Source organism: Puntigrus tetrazona, chromosome 16 (genome assembly GCF_018831695.1).
Source record: "Puntigrus tetrazona isolate hp1 chromosome 16, ASM1883169v1, whole genome shotgun sequence".
Lineage (NCBI taxonomy): Eukaryota > Metazoa > Chordata > Actinopteri > Cypriniformes > Cyprinidae > Puntigrus > Puntigrus tetrazona.
The window spans coordinates 16,255,600-16,280,645 of record NC_056714.1 but is presented as its reverse complement, the minus strand read 5'-3'; the positions used below and the strand labels follow the sequence as shown (position 1 = coordinate 16,280,645).

The 25,046-nt window shown below is 37.4% G+C and overlaps 4 protein-coding genes across 5 annotated transcripts; 3 read left to right on the top strand and 1 right to left on the bottom strand.

The window, feature by feature from the left end:
• The first annotated feature begins 417 nt into the window (after positions 1–417).
• On the top strand, positions 418–7,366 carry ddx61 (DEAD (Asp-Glu-Ala-Asp) box helicase 61). The gene is made up of 14 exons (XM_043261015.1): positions 418–569; positions 1,379–2,324; positions 2,524–2,587; positions 2,673–2,777; positions 2,935–3,064; positions 3,384–3,530; positions 4,012–4,106; positions 4,216–4,338; positions 4,470–4,598; positions 4,787–4,903; positions 5,278–5,341; positions 5,425–5,526; positions 5,613–5,821; positions 5,910–7,366. The coding sequence occupies exons 2-13, from the start codon at positions 2,149–2,151 to the stop codon at positions 5,810–5,812; spliced, it is 1,452 nt and encodes a 483-aa protein (XP_043116950.1). The 5' UTR covers positions 418–569; positions 1,379–2,148; the 3' UTR covers positions 5,813–5,821; positions 5,910–7,366.
• Positions 7,367–8,175: 809 nt separating this feature from the next.
• Positions 8,176–13,608, top strand: tomm40 (translocase of outer mitochondrial membrane 40 homolog (yeast)). The gene is made up of 10 exons (XM_043260721.1): positions 8,176–8,309; positions 8,843–9,066; positions 9,144–9,211; positions 9,297–9,389; positions 10,203–10,304; positions 10,623–10,728; positions 11,186–11,308; positions 11,409–11,485; positions 11,590–11,692; positions 12,427–13,608. Exons 2-10 carry the CDS (start codon positions 8,844–8,846, stop codon positions 12,564–12,566), a joined length of 1,035 nt encoding a protein of 344 aa, XP_043116656.1. The 5' UTR covers positions 8,176–8,309; position 8,843; the 3' UTR covers positions 12,567–13,608.
• nsmce2 (NSE2 (MMS21) homolog, SMC5-SMC6 complex SUMO ligase) lies at positions 13,605–16,820 on the bottom strand. Of its 2 annotated transcripts, none has more exons than XM_043260726.1 (7): positions 16,434–16,820; positions 15,299–15,422; positions 15,075–15,187; positions 14,823–14,976; positions 14,636–14,730; positions 14,386–14,492; positions 13,605–14,046 (listed from the first exon to the last, which is right to left on the bottom strand). In XM_043260726.1, the coding sequence occupies exons 2-7, from the start codon at positions 15,411–15,413 to the stop codon at positions 13,935–13,937; spliced, it is 696 nt and encodes a 231-aa protein (XP_043116661.1). In that variant the 5' UTR covers positions 15,414–15,422; positions 16,434–16,820; the 3' UTR covers positions 13,605–13,934. The 2 variants fall into 2 exon arrangements, with proteins under 2 accessions (XP_043116661.1, XP_043116660.1); XM_043260725.1 differs by lacking the exon at positions 16,434–16,820 and adding an exon at positions 15,798–15,940.
• On the top strand, positions 16,104–24,164 carry derl1 (derlin 1). Its single transcript, XM_043260724.1, has 8 exons — positions 16,104–16,423; positions 19,484–19,595; positions 20,325–20,389; positions 20,708–20,734; positions 21,772–21,867; positions 21,965–22,017; positions 22,130–22,240; positions 22,437–24,164. Exons 1-8 carry the CDS (start codon positions 16,271–16,273, stop codon positions 22,594–22,596), a joined length of 777 nt encoding a protein of 258 aa, XP_043116659.1. The 5' UTR covers positions 16,104–16,270; the 3' UTR covers positions 22,597–24,164.
• Positions 24,165–25,046: the final 882 nt, after the last annotated feature.

The following is a 25,046-nucleotide window of genomic DNA, read 5'->3' as shown; positions in this document are numbered from 1 at the left end:
AGATTTATTACATGTAAAGTTAAACATTTCAGATGATTTTTGACTTTCATTAGTTTTAAGCTCTAATCATCAAAATTAAATCAACAACAAAAAAATGTTTTATGATAATAAATCTAAATTACATTAAAATGTAACTTTCTTGATATATGTAACAACATATAACTTTTTTAATGTACCTGACCTGTATTTAGATTACCTTTTGTGCAGTTTTTTTTTTTTTTAACAAAATATATTCCATAGTTTTAAACAAAATATGAATATGAAATATTAAACATTTGGTGTATGAATAAAAGAATATTAGAATTGAAGCAATCTATTATGATGTCAAAACTACCTACATAGACGTACTGAGGCGGATTTGATTATGTTACCGCCTACCAAATTCAAACTCCGTCACCTGATTGGTCGATTTCGATTCGTGCGTATATGTCCTCCGAGCTCGATTCAGCGCACGGCCATGTTAAATCTCTAGACTGAAGAGACAAAAGCCACAGCAACAAAGAATTTCTCAAGAAACGTTCGAAGAATTAATCAAATCCTCGAAGATTCAAATCCTTCAAAATTCGGAGGTAACGAACTTGGATATAATTACTACTGAATTAGGCAATCATCTTTCCCAACGTGCATAGCGGGTGTCTCTTGCGCTCTCGTTAGCATCTAGCTAAGCTAGCCTGCGCTAACAATGTAACCGCTGGCAGGTTGAGCTAGCATGCTAGTTAATACTTTCAAATTTAGTTCACCTGTGCCCCACTTCTCGAGAAACACAGTTTACCAAGTGCACAGAAAATGAGCTGCGATCTGTTTTTCTTATTTAATGTTGGAAACTGCCAGCCTGAATTCGCGCGTGTAACCACAAAGAAGAAAACTTTTGTCGATAAACCACCTTTGTGCCGCTTGTCTGCTAAGTTAGCTCGGCAAACAACCATTGACGCTCGCGCACACCTTTCGCTTCCGATTTAATCGTTAAACCTTTAGCGAATTAGTAAATGACCTTAAATCCTGTTCGACTTGAACCAGATGTATTATTAATCCAACTTATTATATAAGATCCAAGTGCTTCCATACTTTTAATAAGTGTTGGAAACTGTTAGCTAAACGTGGGTGCCTTGTTAGCAGAATGTATTGATGGCAAAGTAGTATTACGGCAGAAAAATTACTATATAATATATATATATATATATATATATATATATATATATATATATATATATATATATATAATATAATCTCACAAAAACATACATGCATACATTCTGTTCTCTTTAATCGATTTCGAACAAGTCTGTTTAAAAGCATTTAAAGACACCTTTACTCCCTGCCAGAAATAGTTATGTTTTATATGGTAATTATTTTTTGTTATATCTCTAATATTTGGCAGGTGTTCCAGAAATTCCTCCTCTAATTGTTCAGGAACTGTGACCAAGTGAGGAAAAAACAAGACGTCGCCAAGCCAAGAGTGGAAACGCTTACGGACTCAACGTTATTTTGGACTCGTAATCCTGCATTGACTTTCTTTACGTTTGGAATCCCTCAGTTTGGAGTTTTTCAGCAGGTTAAAGAAGAGCAAGTGACACTGAGCGAAGTTTCAAATTCCTCATGACTAAGAGAATACGGGAATTTTAAGAGCACATTAAGAATCTTTAGCTGAGCCTTGTGCTTTTGAATGTAAATACTTTATATTTTTTTTGATACCAAAAGGAAAACAGAGGGTACTACAGGATTTCTGCAATCCAGCTGTAAAAAAAAAAAAATAATTAAAAAAAAGTAAATACTTTGTACATTTTCAGGGATAACGTCAAAAGTGACTTTTGAAAAGCATTAATAGATTTTTTGCTAACGTGCATTTTTGAAAATCCTTGTGCGAGACTTGAATTTTACAAGTAAGTTTGCTAGTTATTTTGTACGTTGGCTCTAGGCTTGATATATTTATTCATATAAATATAATTTTCTCCTTTTTTGGGAGAGCTTATTATAAACAATTGTTATACGCCAGGCACTCTTCTTTTTAAGAGGTCTGTACGTACCGGAAACTGTTTACACACAAGCGCGGTGAGCGTAACAGTAAAACAGTTTTACAAATAGCTCAAAAGTAGCAAAAAAAAGTAAAAAGATTAATTTGTTAGAAACTGTTGAGGGGAAAACCTGATAATGGCTACAGCGAGAACAGAGATCCCTGCTTCAGTCATGTCAATGAGCAAACAGAATGGACAGTCCAAGCCCATGAGCCTCCAGTCAGGATCGCTTACTTCCTCATCACAATCAGGAAAAACATCTGTGATGCCCCAGAAAGGAAACAGTATACCCCAAAGCAGTGGTGGTATCAGGTAATCTTTGATTTTCTTTTTTTTTTTATATATATATATATTTATTTTATATATATATATATATATATATTTGATATATATATATATATATATATTTATCATTGATATGATATATAAGAAATCATTGACATAAGGTCAAATCACAAGTGTCAGTAAAGTATAAAGTTGAATGTGAATTTATTTTTTTTATTTTCTCAAGGTTTGGTGATGACTGGAAGAAGTGCCTGCAGCTTCCACCGAAAGACATGAGAGTGAAAACCACAGTAAGTTCTAAAATCTGTTTTCTTAGATGGTGTTGTTTTGAATTGGTTGCCGGTCCACGTTTATATACATCCTCCTTTTTGACAGGATGTGACTGCAACCAAAGGAAATGAGTTTGAAGATTACTGCCTTAAGAGGGAACTGCTGATGGGTATTTTCGAAATGGGCTGGGAGAAGCCTTCCCCTATCCAGGTAGCCTAAATAAAAATCATATAAATGGAAAAATCTGTGGATTATTGGCTTTGTCTGCTTGGCTTATGTCTTGAAAAATGTTTGTCAAAAAAGCCCGTATTGATGATTGTTTTGTTGTCTTTTTTTTTCTTCCCCTTTACACTGTCTGTCCCTGTAGGAGGAGAGTATTCCTATTGTCTTGTCAGGGAGGGACATTCTTGGCCGAGCTAAAAATGGCACAGGTAAAAGCGGAGCCTACCTCATCCCCCTCTTGGAAAGGATTGACCTGAAGAAGGACTATGTTCAAGGTAGGAATATAATATGAAATGCAAACAAGTATTTAAAAAAAAAAAAAAATCTTTAGCATCACATGATCATTTGCTGCTTTACATTAACAGCTGTGCTGCTTCGTATTTTTATGGAACATGATGCACACTTTTGTTCAGGGTAGTTTGAACAGTTTGAAAAGGACAGCATTTATTTGAACAGCTTTAAAGGCCCGTAACTGTTAATTTTATTCAAGAGCGATTTATATTGAGCAAAATTTTCTTTGGTGACCCCATTCATTTTAACTTAAGTTTTCTAAATTTGATTTTATTGAAATTTGAAATTTTTTATTTTTTTAAGCCTTAGTGTTGGTACCAACACGTGAGTTGGCTCTGCAGGTGAGCCAGATAAGTATCAACATGAGCAAGCACCTTGGTGGCGTCAAGGTCATGGCTACGACAGGTGGCACTAACCTGAGGGATGACATCATGCGCCTTGATGAGACGGGTAATTGATTAGTTCTCTACCACCTTTGAGTTCACCAAGCTTGAAAAAACTTGTGTAATTTCAAAATAGATGTAATAAAATTGAAGAAACACATTTACAGTAACACGCTAGAAAGAACAAAAGCCAATCATATATTGTGAATTCTTCAGTAAATACTGCTTAAAGGTGTTGTTGTTGTTATTATTATTATTATTATTATTTTTATTATTGAAAGTTTTTCTGAAGTCCTGTCCTCTTGCCAGGCCACAGTCATTTAGGCAATTCTTAAATTGTGCTGCTTTGTTCCTCAAAGAGAAGTGATGTTAGTTAAGGAGTTTTGACATTATACACGCTTGATTATAACTGGTAAAAGATGTAACTGACAGGGCAACTTTTGACAGTTGAACTTCATTTATTTAAATGCATTTAAAATAAATTGTACTTTTATAAATCAAGTCCCCCTCCTCATGCTAATTTTACATTTTTACATCTCTCTCTTCAGTACATGTTATAATAGCTACCCCAGGAAGGATCCTTGATTTGATAAAGAAAGGTGTGGCCAAGGTGGACAAAGCTCAGATGATTGTGATGGATGAGGTGAGAGGAAAAAAAATGCAAGAAAGGTTTCCAACTAAGCTTATTGTCTAAATCAGTGCTGAAATTTGTGGTGTCTGATTCTTCTATTCTTTTTCCTTTTTTTAAACAGGCTGATAAGTTGCTTTCTCAAGACTTTGTGGTGCTCATTGAGGACATCATCAGCTTCCTGCCCAAAAACCGCCAGATTCTGCTTTATTCTGCCACTTTCCCCATCAGTGTGCAGAAGTTTATGGTGAGAACTTTTTGTAAAAAGTCTTGGATATAATCATTCTAGTCTTTCTGAAGTTGTCTTCCTATATCCAGGATTATTTCTCATTTAGATGACTAGTTTAATCATGCTAATGACACTCTCCTGTTGTATAGAGCAAGCACCTTCAGAAGCCATATGAAATCAATCTGATGGATGAGCTGACACTGAAAGGCATCACTCAGTACTATGCTTATGTGACAGAAAGACAGAAAGTGCACTGTCTCAACACGCTGTTCTCCCGGGTAAGTGAGCATTCCCTTTAAAGATATGCCCCAAATTTTGCTAGTTCTCCATTTGTAGTATTTCAAAGCTTCTTTGCCGTACTGCTGTTTTGTAGATGTATTAAAGTATTTTTGTACTGTGTCTCCTTATTGGGGGAAAAAATAAATTTCATTACCTCTTCTGCTATTTGTTTGTTTTTCTTTCTTAGCTCCAAATCAACCAATCAATCATCTTCTGTAACTCCACCCAAAGGGTGGAACTCCTTGCCAAGAAGATCACACAACTTGGCTATTCCTGCTTTTACATCCATGCAAAGATGATGCAGGTCAGCTTCAGAATATTAAACCTTGTGTAAATGGATTTTAAGAAATTACTATTTCACTCAAAACGAACAATTGTAACATTATAAACAACTAATTTGATCAAAGTTTTGTCTAATGCTTTTTAATTTTTCAAACTCAAGTCAGGTGTTTTTGGTTTTTTTTACATTTATACCAAGAGGCACTTTTTTCTTTTTTTGTGCACCAAATCAGCATGTTGGAACAATTTATAAAAGATCACATGCTTTTATTTCAGCCTTTGCCATCAGAGAAATTGTTTTGAAATGGAAAAACAATAAATTGCATTTTGATACATGCAGCTTTGGTGGGCATGCTGTTGTTGTTTGTTTGTTTGTTTTTCATTATTTTTCTATTACAGGAATACAGAAATCGTGTGTTCCATGATTTCAGAAACGGACTCTGTAGAAACTTGGTCTGCACAGGTATGGATACACATTCATAGAACTATTTTCAGGGATTTGCCCAAATGCTTCTGGAACCTTTCTGATGGGATATTTTGTTACAGATCTTTTCACAAGAGGAATTGACATCCAGGCTGTCAATGTAGTCATCAACTTTGACTTCCCCAAAAATGCAGAGACGTATCTGCACCGCATCGGTCGATCAGGTAACAGTCAGCTCAGTATTTGACTGGTTATTTTATGGTATTTGTTCATCTGTTGTTGTCTACATAGTTTATTTTTATGTTCTCAGGTAGATATGGTCATCTGGGTCTTGCCATTAACCTGATCACCTCAGAAGATCGTTTTAACCTAAAGGGCATTGAAGACCAGCTGATGACTGACATAAAGCCCATACCCAGCAGCATTGACAAGAGCCTGTATGTGGCTGAGTTTCACTCCATGAACCCTGATGAAGAGGAGGCAGCTCACAAAGCAGGCGAGCTTAATTAACCCTTACTGGTAAGAAGGCCATGTCCTAAATAACATGATCTGAAGAAACTGTTGTTCTATACAGATGTGACAATATACCAATATATTCCCCTTTTAGGAGAATAAAGGGACCAGTGCTTGGCATTCTGCACAATTTCTACTGAAGACAGACGCAAAGATGACTCGGTTTTTCTTTTGTTTTATTGTAGTTTCTTTTCTCACCAAATGCTTCAGGGGTCTGGAACTACCATGGTAAAATGTGATCAGCTGCCACAGGTTTAGAGGCCAGTATAAAGTCATTAGGTTTTGCTGTTTTCTGGACTTGCTGAGGCAGCTTACCCCTTTTCCATTTGGAGCACAATAAGCCACTGTTCTCTGGACCCAGAGCACTGGCAATGACCATTCACCGTCCATAACTGCTGTTCATGAGGATTTTTTCCCCCCTTTTTATTTGCCATAACAATGAAATGGAAAATACTGCCAGAAGAGGGTGTCAAAACCAAATTCCCAAGCTTTGAGTAAATTTAGTACTGTTTTATCCAGCACCTGATGCACAAGGTTTTTGAGCATTGTTATAATGAATGATTTTACTCAGCTTTACAGTTGATTAGGGAAGGAAGTTTAACACATTCATAATGGTTTTCTGTTGGTTGTTCAAAGCTTTGTGTATGTGTATATCTTCTGGAAAGTGGATTGTGCTTTCGTTCTAATACAAACAGACATTTTGACATTTTCTTTGCCTAACTTGACTCCTCTTTCCCAAAAGTTTGAAAAGTTTTTTTGTTTAACTCCGTCTCTGCATTGTCATGCTCACTTCGGCCATTGTTTCTCTAAGTGCCTTACTCTGTTATATACTTCCTCTGGGTAGGACGGAGCACTCTGTGCATGGTGCAAAAAACAAAAACAAAACTCCGCTTTGGTCAGGATTGTCAGTGGACGTTTTTACCTGCTAGATTGACTTCTCTAATACCTCAACCCCATAAGTCACTTGTTCTCTATTTAACCCCCCAGTTTGTTGGTAGTGAACAGTACCTACCTCAGCATTGGCTGGGTGAGCAATGGATTTGCTTGCCCAAAAAACAGGTACCACAGCTCAGATGGTGGGTGAGGCTGGACTTCAATTTCAGTAGTTCATCCTGCATTTTTGAAAACTGGAAAACAGTTTAGGTTTTTCAATATATACTTCTCTTTTTACCCCCTGTTGATACATGCAGTGAGGTTTTATTAAAACAATGAAATGTGATTTGATCAGATTCAGTTTTCCATTAGTGGGGTCTAATGCACAGAAACAATTGTTTAGGTTTTTTTTTTTTTTTTTTTTTTTAAACAAATCAGCACAAATGCTGTGATGAAATGGCAGCTGTAATAAAGTTGGTAGCTCTCAAAGTATAAACTTGTGTCCCCCATTGTATGTGTTAAATTGTGCTCTTGGACATGTGTTGTATTAAGTAGAAAGCTGTATGTTTTACTGCAAGGATTTATGGGAGAATGGCCAAAGCTTTTTGCTCCAAATGTTAATGCCAGCCTATCCTGTCCCTTCTCTTTTAAGCAAAATAAAGTCCAGCATATTCTCCAGTTGTTTGTTTTTCCTTTTGTACTTACCTTGAAGTCAAGGAAACTAGTCTCACTCCAGTGGCTCAGCTGGAATTGGTTCAAAATCAATGTAAATCAGATCTTTGTAGTATGGTTTAATTCGTTGCAAACACTAAGTTCCATGCATTTTTATATTTTCATATTTGCTAGTTGTTCACACTAGCATTTTCTTAACTGACCGCAAATGTTTAGAAAGTCTATCCCATTTTAAGGTACAAAATTGGAAAAAGCCACAAGGCTCAACCCACACACAAAGGCTCAGCAAGACGAAGGGCAGGTTTCAGAGAAGTTACAACAGAGTTGTCACTTATAACACATTACTGTGGGGTTAGTTGGCTGAAATAGCGTGTCGGCCTCTGTAGGAGTCTAGAAAAAAGCCATTTCTGACAAAGATTAATACCTCCTGCTTGAGTCCATCTAACAATTTAAAACTTCAGATAGGAATTTTGTTAAAAGCACATTAAAAAGCATTAAAAGCATGTTAATTAAGCTGTGGCTTTTATGTAGAATATGAACTTTTGTGGATGAAATAATTTTAATTTAAATGACTACATTATTTCTCACAATCCTGCTTTAAGTGGAATATATTTTCAACAGCAGCTAGTTCAACAAAACTGCCGTTTTGCTAGCATTCCTTCGTCTATTTTTTTAATTGGGAAAAACTTACTTCATATCAAGAATAAATACCCTTGAAGAGTAACTTTGGAGGAGTGGAGAACAGACGTCACGAGCTGTCGTATTTCCTTCCCCGATGACCTCACGAGGACGCCATGCTCAGTATCCAGTCATCAGGCGGTTGTGGTGTCTTTTGTCCAATCATCTCCTGATACAGCCGGAATGGGCGGGCCAAGACGTCGGTTACGTAGGTTGTCCCTTGCATCCTACCGGTGCCTCTCAGCCGTTTAACTGGACTGCATTGCTAAACGTGAGTATAGCACGAGGCCTACAAATAGTTACATAAATTGCATTTATACACTTACTATTTATTAGACCTCCGTATACCGACAGAAACGACTGTCCAGCTATTATGTAATACAGCCTTTTTCTCGCGTCCCCCTCAAATATCTGCCACTCTTTTGCATCACAGCATGGTAGCTAGTTAGCTAGCATTAACCTTAGCTTACCTGCTATTTAGCCAATGAGGCGTGAATGAAGCTCCACATGCTAGTGCACTACTTTTCTCCAATGAGCTACATTGTAATTGTTGCTGTGCGCGCAGAGCTGTCTTTGATGCCAAGAGAGTGGCATCTTGACTAGTTGCCAGCTATGTTAACCGGGAGAGATGCAGGTTTTCATTTGGTTTTGACAGTTGGCAGTTGTTGGAAGCAGATATTTGTTGTTTACTGTCAGTCTGTCTCTGACTGCAGTAACGTGACCTTTTGCCCAGTGGTTCTTGTCAGCTAATTAATAACATTTAATGCCATTTCAATCTTACTGCACTGTTGTATTTGTCTTCAGCATGGGCAGTGTGTTGGCTGCCAGCTCCCCAAACCCACCCCCGGCCTCAGGGGGTGGCAGTGCCCCAGGGGGCGCAGGTCTGGTGTCGGTACCCCCAGGTTTCACCATGCCCCCAGTGTCTGCTGTCCCAGCCTCCTCGGGCACCCAGGGGCAAACTGGGACGGACACAGAGTCCTCTCTCCCTAACCCCGGCACATTTGAAGAATGTCATCGGAAATGCAAAGGTTTGTCTTAGGCATACCTTCTACAGTTTTATGATAAGTATTATGTTTGCTTACAGTCTTTTTTGTCTACTTTTCAGAGGTCTTCCCTGTGCAGATGGAGGGGGTACGATTGGTTGTCAACAAGGGCTTGAGTAATCACTTCCAGGTCAGTAATCACACACTTCTTTCGCTACTTGAAAAGGAAAGTTAGAATGGAAAAAAAAAAATTACTTCATTATTTGCTTCCTTAGGTTAGTCACACAGTTACTCTTAGCACCTTGGGGGACTCAGGTTACAGATTTGGAGCTACGTATGTGGGCAGCAAGCAAACAGGACCTACAGAGGTGAGCCTTTTAATTGCTTTATAACTGGATGGTGTTTTTCTGTCAGCTTGTCATACAGAAAATATAAGATATAAAAACACATACTTATGTTGGCGTGATAGCCTTGTGGGCAGCACATTGACATACAGTGCTGTTGTGCTACATGCATCCTGAGTTTGAATCCCGACTTGAGACCTTTGACAAACCCGCCACCTTATCTCACCCGTTTTGCTTTTGTCAGTCGTGATCTGCCCTTTTACAATAAAGGTAAAAATGGCAATATAAATATAAAAAAAATACAAACTTATTAAAGATAAGATGCTATAATAATTTCAGGTATTCTGTTAAAAAACAAAAACTAATAAAATTGTATTTTATAAAAATTGTTTAAAAAAATGAATAAAAACTATAATAGTATTTCAATAGTGCTAAAGTAACCTTACATTATCATGTTTAAAGCAATTTAATGACATGACTTTTTCTTAAATTACAGTGGTCATATAATAAGAAAAAATGCAATCTGAATTGCAGTTAGAAAAGACAACATATACAATATTGCAGTTAGAAAATATAATATTCCTATGTCATAGGAATATTATATATACAATGACATCACACTCATACTGTGAAGAATTTATTATTATTATTTTTAAGAAATAAAAAGTATCTTAATGAAACTAAAATAACTGCCTGGAATCACTTTATTTTTAAGAAGTATAATTTTCAATTGCCATTTTTCCGTTTTCTATCAAGTTGCTTTGCCAGTATTGTGTCAGAATGAAATGCTGAATAGGATGTGATGTTAACACTTGTATTTCTCTTGATCTCCCTCAGTCTTTTCCGGTCATGGTGGGTGACATGGACAACACGGGCAGTCTAAATGCACAAGTCATTCATCAGCTTACCAACCGCATTCGCTCGAAAGTGGCAATGCAGGTATGTACGAACTTACAGACATATTCACAAACTATGAAAGTGAATCAGCAGATCCTACACATGCTATAGTTTTTTAGGACACAGATGTATTGTACAGTTGTTAGTGTGCTAAACTGGTTTCTCTCACACTGTGAGCAAATCATTACTTAAAATACAGTGAGAAGAAATAAATCCTTTCATGGGCTATAAGAAGTTAATCCTAATCTCATGATCTAATGCTTTTTAAACTTGCAGCTTTGTCCAAAGATCTGTTGTTGTGGTGAATGGGGTGCAATTCTGCATAGTATATTGTTATTAATTGCTTAAATTGTGTTACAGACACAGCAACACAAGTTTGTAAACTGGCAGTGTGATGCCGAATATCGTGGTGATGACTTCACAGCTGCTGTTACCCTTGGCAACCCAGATGTTCTCGTTGGATCTGGTAACGTACCTTGAAGTTGCTCTGGTCCATAACTCTCAAGTTCCAAAAAATGCCATACAAGATGCTATATTTATGTTTGGAGTCAAACGTTTTTCCAGTGTTTTCTCTCAAGACTGCATTTATTGGTTAGAAATACAGTAAAAACATTAACACTAACAACTATTTTCTATTTGAATATATTTTAAAGAGCTATTTGTTCCTCTGATGGCAAAATTCCAGTCTTTAGGATCACATGATGATTCAGAAATCATTGAAATATGCTTAGTTGCTCATTTTCATATCATGCTGTGCTGCTCTATATTTTTGTGAAAATGTTGATGCTTTTTTTATATATATATATATATATATATATATATATATATATATATATATATATATATGATGCCAAACGTTTTAATAGTTTTATGAAGAAGCAATCCTTAGGAGCTTATATTCACTTTCATGTTTGGTCTGTTAGGTATCCTTGTGGCACACTACCTCCAGTCCTTGTCTCCTTCTTTGGTATTGGGTGGTGAACTTGTCTATCACAGGAGGCCAGGAGAAGAGGGCACAGTCACATCATTTGTGGGCAGATACACAGGTGGTCATTTGCAGATTATTCTTTATCGCATTTGATGGTTTGGCAGAAATTCATGAGTTGATTAAATGTACTGATTGGACCTGTATGTTTTGCTCCTCAGGTAGTAACTATGTCGCCACGTTGACTGTTGGAGGAGCTGGTGCACATGCGTCATATTACCACAAAGCTAACGACCAGGTAATTCATACCATAAATTGATGTATTAAATGAGAGATTTGTTACTTGAGATAAGACCCTTGATCTATTAAATTAATACCATTGAATCTGAACGCCTCCTACAGCTGCAGATTGGGGTAGAGTTTGAGGCCAGCACACGGATGCAGGACACAAGTGTTTCGTTTGGCTATCAGTTGGATGTACCTAAAGCAAATCTGCTTTTTAAAGGTATTGAAAGTCTTTTCTCAAAACACTTGCATTCAAAACAATTTCTGATTGATTAGAATTACGGCTGCACAATTTGGGTTTATGGCAATTAAAAATTTCTATATCGATATGACTGCAAAATAATAATAATAATAATGATAGTAGTAGTGGTCGACCAATTGTAAATTGCAAATAGCTTGGAGAGCAGGGTGGCTGATAGCTGACAGGGGTTTGTATGATGTGTATTATGAATGTTTGCTGTTGTAATATTGGTGAAGTAATTCCACACTTTTCTGAAGAAGCATTTGTAAGCTTTTGGCCGGCAACAACAGAACTATGCACTCCACTGTTATTGTGTATGTTTGTTCGTGTTTGCCTTTAAACTGTGCATTTCAGCCCCCAAAACTGTCGTGGTGTAAATGAACAGGCAAAAGACAAAGTTTCCTGTTTTTGGCTGAAAACGTTGCTTTGTAAATGGCCACTTACAGCTTTGTTATGTGAGTCAGTGTTTTCAAGTTATTGATCCAGTATGGGATTAAACCCATTACAAGTTTGAGAAGATTGTTTGTGCATCCTGCAGCCACATTCATATTAAAATGATCCAAACTCAAGACGCTCAAACAGCTCACACATAAGAACACAATGTTGTGCTTCATTCTGAACGTGCACGTTTGTATCGATTAATTGTGCAAATCTACTTTTTGTTTCAGTTTTGTTCTGTTGCTGAGCTTCTCTGTCCTCCTCTTGTTCTTCAGGTTCTGTAGATAGCAACTGGGTGGTTGGAGCGACGCTGGAAAAGAAGCTGGTACCTCTTCCTCTATCACTAGCTTTAGGCGCCTTCCTTAACCACCGCAAGAACAAGTTTCAGTGTGGCTTCGGAGTCACCATCGGATAGAACGGCAGTGGCATCTCAAGAATCTCAACAGATAAAACCCTCCACCACGCTTGGACCGGTGCAAAGAGACATGGGGACATGGACCAACACTGAAACGGACTCAGACTCCCAGTATTAGTGGACGGACCAGGACAAAGAGCTCACAGGACTGTCCAGCAGAGCTCTCATCAATCTAAATGTTCAGTTATCTGATCAGCAGACAGTAACATAAGGTTTGTTTTTAAATAGACATAATTTAAAAGTATGTCTGATATGCATATTACAGGCGTTTTGAAAGGACATGCATATCCATATTCACAATGTCATTCTGATACAGTCAGAAAATATGGACATGCCTTTTTTCTTTTTGAGATAGTTTTCAAAAGACGGTTTTCATAAGAGATCAAGATTTATGCCGTCGTCATTTTTTGATCAGTGAACAAAAACACTTGGGTCTATATAAATGTGGCCAGGCGGTTTGTGTTTTCTTTTTTTTACTTGATCATGTAAAAAATTAAAGATAATCGTCAATAATTCACTTCAATAATAAAATGCTGTTTGTCAAAATTATGAGAATTCAATGCATGGGAAGCTGTGGGTTTAAATAGTGGGTTGTTTAAGTCGATGCCTGTGTCCCTTTGTCTCAAATAACTAGTCAATCAGAACCGTCTGAGACTTTTGAGGTCTTTTTCCTGTGTATGTCTGTTAGGGTCTTAGGGCCAAATTCGAATGCCGGTTTCACACTGACCGGGCATATCCAATCAGACTGTCCTTTTTGTGTCTCAACATGAAATGCGTCACTAAATTTTCCACATGGAAGAATTTCCAAAGTTTGTATTGTTTTAATTAGTTGTTGTACACAGTCGAGAGGTATTTGGGGCAGTCAAAGGGTTGGTGCAGATACTGTAATAAACCTTAAGCTGGTTTTAATGCCCATGTCTCATGCTGATTTCATGTCTTTGTGACATGGTGGAGTACTATTAAAACAGGCCTATTGAATGGCCTGATCTGAATGGATTATTTTAGTGCAATTATGTTAAATAAACATTTGGTTGTGAATTGAGTTTGGAAAAAAAGCAGCTTTTATTGTCATTGCTAGAGATGAACAAAGTCTTACTCTGAAGAAATTGCAAGATAAAATGCCTAGTTAATCTGAGGTTTTGACAACGAGGTCGTAAGAAAGTTGCAGATGTTTATTAAAAAAAAAGTCAGCTTTGATGAGCATAGTGCATTTATATTTGTACCACAAACATTAACTATAAATGCGATAAAGATTAACATGAACCAAATTTTAATACAAATGTCTCCTGTTTTAGATTTCAACTTTCAGGCAAAAGTATTTTCCCCATTATAGACAGAACAACTGTAACATCCGCAGGACTAATTTAGTTAAGTTTTTCCGCTCTGTCTCATATGGTTCTGGATCTTTCTCTTCATAACCAGGTCCAACTCGAGATCTGACACCTGAACGTCCGTGTTTCCGCAGCCAACCTTTGGACAGCTGTGAAGAATGACAGAAAAGTTGGCAAAAGTGGCTGTTTAAGATTTAATAACATTAAACATAAATAACAGTTTAACATTACAAATAATGAGCTTTTTGAGCAGCAAAGCAGCATGTTAGAATGATTTGTGAAGGATCATATGTTCACGGAAGACTAATGCCTGCTAACACATGTAAATAAATATATTTTTTAATTGTAATATTTCATAATATTTATGTTTCACTGTGTTTTCCATCAAATAAGTGCAGTCCTGTTGGACTGGACATGGCAATTAATTTAGCATAATTGTATTCTTATTTAGCGCAGCATGAAGAAAGAATCGAGCAGTGACTACAAACCAAAATTTCTTCTTATTTTTGTGCCTGGCCTTAATCATTTCATGTACAGCCTCTCGGTCATAGTAATGAAGGCATTTCTTGTTTTTCACTGGATTGACCATCTCAACCTGTCAGGAACAAAATACGGTAAACTGTTTGAACGATATGACGTTTATTCTTCTTACAATACAAGTAACGCACAAAAACACCACTACAAATGTGAACATTTAACTCAAGGACTATAACATCTTGTGCACCTGATGATGTTTACCTGAGTGAGAGGGCAGATGAAGTTTGTCTGGCTCTGTGTTACAGCAATGTCTTCATCTAGCTCCTCTTCTTCATTCCCAGCAGGAGTTAGACCCACTGCACATACATCATGCATAAACATACATTTAGGAACTGCAGCACTTATAACTCCTTGTTGTCCTGTTTGTAAGACAACAAGAGTTGCTCACCTTGCATGGCATAGTTCTTCACACTTTCTCTGAAGGCAATAACCTTGCTGTGCCTTTGCAGGTCTGCATCTGTAACTTCAGCCATAAGCTCAGTGAATCTCTCCCTTACAGAATTTCTCAGATGAACCATGGCCTCGGGAGGATCATGTCTGGCCTACAGAACGTAGGGAGAAAGCCAGGGTGGCTCAGTGGGAGACATGACAAAGACTTTGCGCCAAGATGAATCACCAGTGGGAGTCAGTTAAGACAAACCTGTGCGGTCATCTCGTCAACAGCCTCAACAAAACAGTTGATTTCTCTGTCCAGTCTCGAACACTCCAGAATCATCTCCTCCAGCTTCTTCAGAGCCGGACTGTTATCCATACCTGAAATCAAATAGAAGGTACATTTTGAGAAGTACGTCCAAAAGAAAGCTGAATTTTAAGCTGCCCAAACTCCGCTCTTCAATGTCACATGATCTTTATAAAATCACCCACCTTGGGCTTCAACTATTCCCAGCGCAACATCTGATACCATGTCCATACAGCCTCCTATATCCGCTTGGCATGACTTCAGAGTGGACAAAGTGGACTGCACTGAACTTAAAGACATCCTTGGAAGCTATAGGGTTTTTTAACATTTAAAAAAATTGTTTAGAACGCGAAAAGATATGATAAACAGAAAAGCAACCTCTTTCACCATTCACGTTTATTTTGTAAAAAAAAAAAGAAATGAAAGTGAATGGTGACTGAGTTAGACAGTCCCAAACATTCCGCCTGACATCTTTTCTGTTAAACCTGAATGATGAACGATAAACAATGCCATTAAGTTACTTTCATTTTTATCTTTAAGAAAATACACTAACAATTTATTGTTTTAGGCGGTAAGCTATAACATTTTTTTGTTGTTTATAATTTCATCAAAACATTCATACTACTTATCTGGGATATGTTTTGCAAATATAATCACATTAAACAAAACGAAAGGAAACGAAACCTTTGCTTCACCAAAAGTAGCGCCACACAGTAGCCGTTTCCGGTTTCCAAACGCCTCGAACTAGACGTCAACATAAAAGACTTTCAACGATTTCACAAAGTGGTCTTAAAGTTCTCGCCAAGTTTCACATAAGTGTGGTACATTTAGCGACTCCAGCAAAAACATTTTTTTTTCAGATATAATAAACATCATTTTTTTCCGAATTCGAAAAATCCCCGCGTGTCTTTGCGCGGCTGTTAATTTGACAGTCAAATCTAACGGAAAAGCGTAACAAGGACGCGCCTGTACGCGGCCACGTCATGTAAACTAAACGGGGAAGGAGTGCGTACAGCAGGGTAACCAAAATAGAAGAAGACTGAAGCAGCGTTTCTGCGTTGTGATCACAGCTCTGTTTGTTGCACCTGCTCGTTTCCCTAAACCGCATCGGCGGAGAACCGACAGAGAATCCCCGGGCTCTCCAATCTTATGGCAAGATGTCAGACATCGGGGACTGGTTTAAAAACATCCCTTTCATCACTCGTTACTGGTTTGCTGGCTCAATTGCAGTGCCGCTAATAGGGAAGCTGGGATTAATCAGTCCTATGTACCTGGTGTTATGGCCGGAGGCGTTCTTTCATAAATTCCAGGTAGGTTTACCTTCAATTAAACAGCACGGAGAGTTCAGTCAACAGTGGCGATGACAGGGCCTTGCTGTAGGCCTCGCTCTGGAGTAACGTTACTCTGATGCCCACACATGGAGATCTGTGCTGTAGTGAACGGTTACTGATTGACGGTTTAGGGACGTGTTCAAAATCTCATTCACAGTGCACCTGACTGCCTAATTTACATGGTTTGTTACATAATATCTTTTTTTTTGTTTTTTTTTTTACATTAGGAGGTCCAAATGTTGGGTATTTAAAGGTTGTTGAAGCGAATACGACTACTTGATATGCTTTATGATTATGCAGAAAATGAATGGCAAACAGCGTAGCACGTGCTATTTGTGCGTAGTATCATCATTAGTCAACCTAATCTCTCCACCTTTGCGTCACCTTTTAATATGTTGTACGGGTGGTGTTGTTACAGCATTGAAAGACAGGAAACGCAATTTGAATCAAGCTACGCACCAACAGAAAAACACTGAACGGGTCCCAGGCTGCTCTGTTCGACCAATGAGAGTCGAGTACGCGTCAGGGGCTGCTTCCTGGACAACAGGCTTTTCATGGGATGCCAAGTATAATCCTTACGTTCACAATAACTGCTTCTCACTGGGATAGCAAATATTTTAACGTTGTTTACTAAAACTACTTTGGTAATGCTTTACCAAATCACCATATATTAGGAGTAATGTTATTCTCCCATGTCGAGTTCGGCTCTTCTAATGCCAGTTCTCACAGCCTGCTAAACTCTATACTCTACTCAATACTGCCTAAAAGTATTGTAAATATATTGAAATACGTAATTAACCTTGATCATTATCAAAATATGGAATTTATTCGATATGAGTAATTTCCACCAGGTGGCGCCAAGCTATTTGTTTGTGGGCTAAAAGTCTAAAACAACGAAATTAATGTTTTTAGGAAGCGTTTGTATCCATTATTTCTATAATTTGTACTTGCACCAAATTATGAGCTTTTGTGGGTGGTTAATAATAATATATATATATATATATATATATATATATATATATATATATATATATATATATATATATACACATACACATACACACACACACACACACACACACACACACACACACACTGTTTTAGTACTTTTTAAAGCAGGGGTTGTCAAACCGGGAATCAGGGAGTCTGTGGAAAAGTTTAGAGATCATAAGTGACTAAATTATAATAAATATTAATTTAAAATAATTTAATTACAATACTTATGCACTAAAATATGCAAATAAATAGATTATATATCTAATAATGCTGCAGCACTATGGGTAGGAAAAATACGTAAAATACATGGCTGTTTTAAGCTTTAGGAAGAGGGTTCCTTCAAGAGGATGATTGTATTTGCCTGTCCATGTCATGTAAAAGATTGCAAAGCTGTCGTGCAAGTCTTAAACTGTGTGTAGTGGGATCGTACAACACCCCCTAAGAAATAAAGCCTCCAAGAAGTTATTTTAATATGTATTTGGAAATCCACATCACACTATCTAGTCATTTTGCTAGCGTTGAGCATCTATCACGTGTCACATGTCTTTAACAGTGAAATTTCACAGATCTTTTTTGACTATTTAGTTTATAAATGACAGCATTATTGCTTTAAATCTGTTTCCCATGACACATTTTCATAAATGCTGCACATGAAATTCAGGCACGGAGTAATTTGATCACTGCTAATGGTTAATTAACCTGTGATTTATTTTTGTTGAGCAATTTAGGAACTGGATTACTTTCTCCTGGATTACAGCACAGATATAGGAAGTGCACTAAACTAGAGCGAAATAAGGGACGTCACCCACTTTAAAGAGCGTCCACTGCTTAGCCAAGGGCAACAAAAAGCTTTTTGCCACAGTGATCCGGTGCTCACATTGGCACATTTGTCTCGTGAAGGAACCATTTAGCGATTGAGAAGCGGCCAAATAAGCCTCTCCCCGTCCTCTCACGGCATACCAACCCTGCTGTGCTTTTTAACCCACTTTTCTCTATGCTGCAGTCCACAGAGGTCACCTCTCCACACAAGTGAGCTGGCGTGATTTATGCTGCAGTGTGCGAGGGGGCCGTTGGACTGCCTGGCTACCGCAGAGCCAGTTCAGACACCAACTTCAAAGCGTAGCTGCTCAGCGGATTCACAGTCCCCCAGACCGAAAACCCTGCTAGCTCAGAGTTTCTGTGTGTGCCGGAGGGAGGAGAGAAAGCGCTAGAAGTGAGGGAGGGATACAGGGAAAGGGAGGAGAACGAGACAGCTGAGGACTATAGAGAGGGATAAGGTGTGCATGTGCATGTTGAGAGCAAATTAAACACCGGAGAGTGTTAAAAAAATTTGTGCAGGGGAGTGTGTTTGTTGTTTACTGACCCACTTTTTCTAGTCTGGGAATTACCGAACAAATCTGGATAACAGACCAGATGAGTGTCTGTTCCTCTCAGAGCATGATGTCTGGTGTAATAGCTGCAGTCGTGCTCATGGCACATGGATAATGAGTCCACAATGTGTGGGGAATCAAATCTGCAGTGCAAGCATGCTAGCTGTAACTTTCAGTCAGTGCTGGTGACTGCATACAAATGCTGCTTGCTGGATATTTTCAGTGCCTGTTGGTTTTCTACTTCAGTTTAAAGGGATAACACCAATTATTCGTCTTCATGCCATCCCAAAACTCTATCTCTTTTTCTTCTGCATAAAATAAAATATAGTTTGCTAAGATAATGGCAACCAAACCGTTTTGTTTTCTATCACATTATTCTGTTCTATTATTTGTCTTCTATTGCATGGACAAAAACATCCAAAATGTATATATTTTTAAGTTTCACTGAAAAAAAAGTCTTGCTTTCATGGTCAGAACATCATGAGGACGAGTAAATAATGGCAGAATTCTTTTTTTTTTTTTTTGGCGTAATATCCCTTTAACTATCTTATGTCTGTTGCCTTTTAAATCAGTTATACTTGATGCATCTGTTTCACTAAGCAAGATCCTGTGGGCATCTCCAATAGTTATCTTCTTTTAAGTGATTAATAATTTTTCCGTGTTCTCTCAACAGATATGGAGACCAATATCTGCAACACTGTATTTCCCAGTTGGCCCAGGGACAGGTTTTCTATACCTGGTTAATTTGTATTTTCTCTACCAGTACTCCACAAGGCTTGAAACAGGTAGCTTCTGGTTCCTAAAATGTATTGAACATTATTTAATTAAAACAAATGTGTGACTGGGCTCACTGGTCTCTTTGTCATTTACCGCTTTAAATGCTTAAACTCATTTAATGCTTAGCTCAGGTTGATTCTGCTTGTTTGTCAATGTTTTATCAGCTGTAATTTATTTTTCAAACTGTTGTGTGGACGGGCTGACCTCACATATAACAACACCGAGGAACTACACTGGAAGCACTTTTTTTGTTGCGAGCCAGTCAGAATCAGCCCCATTTAAAGAGATTGTCCTTTAAAAGCAATTCACAAAACTGCTGCTCCTAGACTAAACAATGTTACGGTCCACATGCTAATATAGTTATTGTTGCAGTCATGTTTATAATTATTATTGGTGTGATTGACCTTTTATACTACCACCTAGTGGTGTAGATGCAGCATGTCATTGTAAAAAAACGTAATCATGATTAATTCTTTACCATTAGCAAAAAGATCCATTAATAGAGAGGTTACTTGTATCAGGGAAGAATTATTCTGCTAATCGAATGATTTCAAAATGGCAGCCCCTGTAAGACAACCCACTTCGTGTAAAATAAAAATGCCTTTTATTAGTCTTATAATGACTTGTCATGGTGTAGATAGTGTTTTTTTATTTTTATGTATAAAGTTTTATTTGATCAGGAAGTGAAGTGATGATTACTATGGGATGTGACATATCATCTCTTCTTCCTTTCACAGGAGCCTTTGATGGAAGACCAGCAGACTACATGTTCATGCTTCTCTTCAACTGGATTTGCATTGTGGTATCCTTTCTCTCCTGTACACACTGTACCGTCATATTTTGTTATAAGATTAAATGTGTCATTCAGTGCAACACAAACAAGTGATTAGTCATTGTCATCAAATGATTTGTGTCTGTGCCCATTAACGGTAAATGACTTCAGTCAATAAATGTGATGTGCTGAATTCAGCATTTTAGTATATTGCATTAAATGATTTGATATCCTCTGAAGATTTTCACGTTATGCAGTGTCAACTCGGCAAGAAAAAGCTTTTCTAGGAGTCGTGTTCATTTTCTTTTGACACACAGCCTTTATTTGTCCTTAACATTTATAATCCAGATAACAGGCCTAATGATGGATATGCAGGTTAGTCTGAATTTTTCCTTCCTTTTTCTAAATGTGAAATATTCCACCTGTTTTGTAAAGTGAAGGATATCTATTAACAAGTCAAATAATAATGAAGATATCTTCAATCTCTCTTTAAAAAGTAATTGTTTTTAGTAATTAGTGCTGTCAAACAATGAATCGTTTTCAAAATAAAATATACACACCCACATTGTTTGAGCTAGAAAAGATTAAATTTTCCATCTGTCTTACATCTTCGTACACAATATATGTACAGGAGACTGGAGTATTAAATAGGAAAAATATCGAAGCTCTGTTGGTTTTTGAGCGAGATGCTTATAGTCTCAGATTCAATGATCTGTGCTAACCTGCAGCTACAAGTGCTCTGCCAGACCCGGCTTAATGGATTTGAAAATGGTAAAACCCAAAGGTTAAAGTGTGTGTGTTCCTTGAAAAATATATTTAATATAATGTTTGATCATATCTTTTGGTTTATGCTTGAGTAAAAGCTGTAATGTAGAGAGAGATTATTAGAGTTCAACACATTACCCCGGTCTTCAGTGATGCACGATCCTTCAGAAATTATTTTAATAAGCTGATTTGGCTCTCAGGAAACATTTCTTATTGTCAGTGCTGAAAACAGTAGATTTAGTATGGTTAATGGGTTATGAAAGATGTGAAAATGTCCCTTGCCTCCCTACATCATCTTTCAAATATGAAATTGCATCAGAAGTAAATGTTGCCCCTCTTATTTGGAGTAAATCATCATTAAATGAAGACATTTAAAATGGTATCAAAGCAGTTTTTGCCTTTCTGAAATCATCTGAAACCTTGCGCTGCTTAATCGAATGACAGCCCTGTGTGATTAATGAGCGTTCTTCTGCACTGCTGGAATTCCCGTGGAGTTAATTAAGCTTTTTAATGTTACCTATTAGTTGTTTTAGCATTGCATGACATTTAAAAGTATCTTTTGTGAGGAACATTTCTGTAATGTTACATTTTCATTTACATTTCCTTATTCATTTGTTCATAAACACTGGCTCGTTTGTGTTTCACAGCTCCTAATGATCCCTTTGATCATGTCTGTTCTGTACGTCTGGGCTCAACTAAATCGTGACATGATTGTATCTTTCTGGTTCGGCACCAGATTCAAGGTATGTAATACATTATCACTGCAGTATGATTTCACATGACATAGTGATGTATTTTGACGCTCCATGCTAAAACCTGTTGATGTTTCCACTAATACAGGCTTGTTATCTCCCTTGGGTCATTCTGGGATTCAACTATATCATCGGTGGATCGTAAGAATCCCCTCACAGATTAATATTTAAATGTCATTATGTAGATTTGTATAACATTGAGTCATCAGAGTCGCATAATATTTATTGTAACAATAACCATTTCTCTTTCCAGCGTTGTCAACGAGCTGATTGGGAACTTAGTTGGTCACCTCTACTTCTTTCTGATGTTCAAATACCCCATGGATCTTGGTGGACGGTCCTTCCTCTCCACCCCACAGTTCCTGTGAGTTTATTGGCTGCACTGCTGGCCTTAGCTTCCTGTTATTATGAGTCAAGCGGTGCTTATATGAATGAAGTGCCTTTTTATTAAATTAGTGACATAATAAATGTATAGCTAAATGAAAGTGACAAGTTAGGTGTTATTGAGGATTTATTGCAATTATCATTGTTTTTTTTTTTTTTTTTTTTTTCTTCCTCAGGTACCAGATGCTCCCAAATCGGCGAGGTGGGGTTTCTGGTTTCGGCGTTCCTCCAAGCAGGAGACCTATGCCCCAAGAGCAGGCAGGAGGTGGCGGAGGAGGAGGAGGAGGAGGTGGGCGCCATAACTGGGGTCAAGGCTTTCGGTTGGGGGATGACTAAAAAGTCTTGACTCTACCATCAGTGGAGAAATACATAAACTTCTAACATCAATGCTGCAGAATATGAATTTTATATGTTTTGGGTTTGTGTTTGTTGCATTTCTTCTGACCCAAAAGGAAAAGTGACGGGGTTTCTCTTTCCCAGCGTTACATGTTTTCCTTTTACTCTCGATGTCATATCACACTGTTATTGAGTTTCACAGTGTGTACAGAAACTCTGCAAAAATATGTGCAGTAGCAGAGTTGGTGTAATTGTAGGAAATTCAGGGGACTTTGATTGTGTTTCCCGTAATATGACTACATCTTTCAGCATATTCATGTTACATGCTCAGTCAAATGTAGCTAATTAATTTCTCTATGAACTGATCAGTATAGATTGTAATAGCATGGTTGTTTAGAAATGGATTTCAAATCTTTTTTTTTTTTTTTTTTTTTTCATCACCTCATTTGTCTAAATTAATTGTAATTTTCTTAAGCGTTACTTATGCTTTACGTTTGCGAATTAACCGAATTACCAATCAGAACATGCAGATGAAATTGCTGTGCACATTTCAGTCTGTTTTATACATGTATGCATATTTCCATCTGTTTTATGTTTAGATGACAGCTTTGAGTAAAGTTTATCAAACCATTTCCAGTAAAACTGCCATGCACTTTTCACACATTACTGATGATCAAACTAAGTTAAGATTTATCTTACAATACATACACATGCTATCCGACAGCAAACAGAAACCAAGGTTTTATAATTATTTGTACTCTGAAAGATATCACTTTTGTTGCTATATTTGGTTTTAGTAAGCACTAAATTACATTTTGATATTATGTCCCTCAACACATTGCTGGATAAAGGTGCTTTACAAAATCCAGATACCTTTATGTGTATATGGTGTATAATGGTGATAGTCATATTGAAGTTATACAAAGTGACCTCTTGCCAAAATCGTTAAGTTACTACAAACCACAATCTTTACTAAAATGTTCAGCTCTTTATTATTGCTATATCATTGAGTGCTTGTTCAATTACCGATGCTACAAATAAACTGTAAACAGCAACTGTGCTCACTAATTTGAGTACATTGATTTCAGTGTCTTGAGGGACACACTCAGGATACAGGCGCCTTAAAGCTGCATTTTAATTTTGCAGCACTCTGAAAAGAAATTTACTGTAAGAAAATTAGCAGCTCCTAATGAAACTGAAGCTCTAGGGTTTTTTTAACTTTTTAATTTTCACTTTGGCAATGCTTCTGATGTGTGAACAATGAGACTCGAAACAGGCTTTCAATCAGTTGTGTTTTATTGAATTACAGCAGACTGGTTCTTATAAAGAGCAAGCAGGATTCTTGGTAGCAGTACAGTATTCCTGATACATGTCTGAACATGACACTAAAGCAGCTGCAGGAAAAAGAAATACACTTAAGCGAGCTGAAAGCAGTTCACAGCTGAGTAGTGGAAAAATGGATCTACGTGTTGGATACCAGGAAAAGCCAACATGATACAGATAAATTTGCAGTTACTGTAATATTGCCAGAAATTAGCCTATAACTACAAATAAACATGTGCTGTGCATCTCTGTATTGTATTGATTTTAGTTTTGATTATGTCCATCATGTGGCTCTGTACTCTTGGCAATAAGGTACAGTATGAGAGTGCAGGCAATGTGTTTATGGTCCAAAGAAAAGTCCATAATATCACCTCGTTTTCTGGAATGAGATGGTTTTTATTGAAGCACCGCTTGTATGTGTCCACTTGAAATATTAAGTGCCATCATGGACCACATTGTATTTTAAACCAGCTTCACCAGCAGGTGGGTTAGTTTTGTGTCCACTCACAAAAATGATTGAACATTCCATTATAAGGGTCAAGGGAAATGTCTTGGGACTCCTATTATAAACGTAACAAAAGTCTCATCTTCAAAAAATTTTACAAATCTGTTGAAGTACAGAAAAAATATTTACAAGGGCCCTTTTAAAAAACAAACACATAATAATAACAACATAGCAGTCAAACTTTGGCACTCCATGGTCACTCTCCAGACAGTGTTTCATAGATGCTCCCAGTCCATCTCGTCTCCGATAACCTCAGAGTTCAGATATGAGATCATTGGTTCCATTCACGACAACAGAGGTCATTCCTTAATCATCAGGCCCATCTAGTTTAGTCATTGCAGCCTGTTTTCTTCTGCAACAGAACAAGCAACAAATGCCACTTGACTCACATAAATTATGGATGAAGCTTTGAAAGAAAATCCAAAATTGACACACTGCCCCCCTCCCAGCACACAAAAATTTGGGCTCTGCCCTCTCTCTCACTGCCAAGCTGTTTTTCTAAAGGCTAAATTACAGACTGACGACATTCTGGGTGTCTTACAACCACATCTGCTATATTATCACAAGCAGCAGCTATTTCTCAAGGAAAGCAACTCATTCCTTCTCCATTCAAAATATAGTT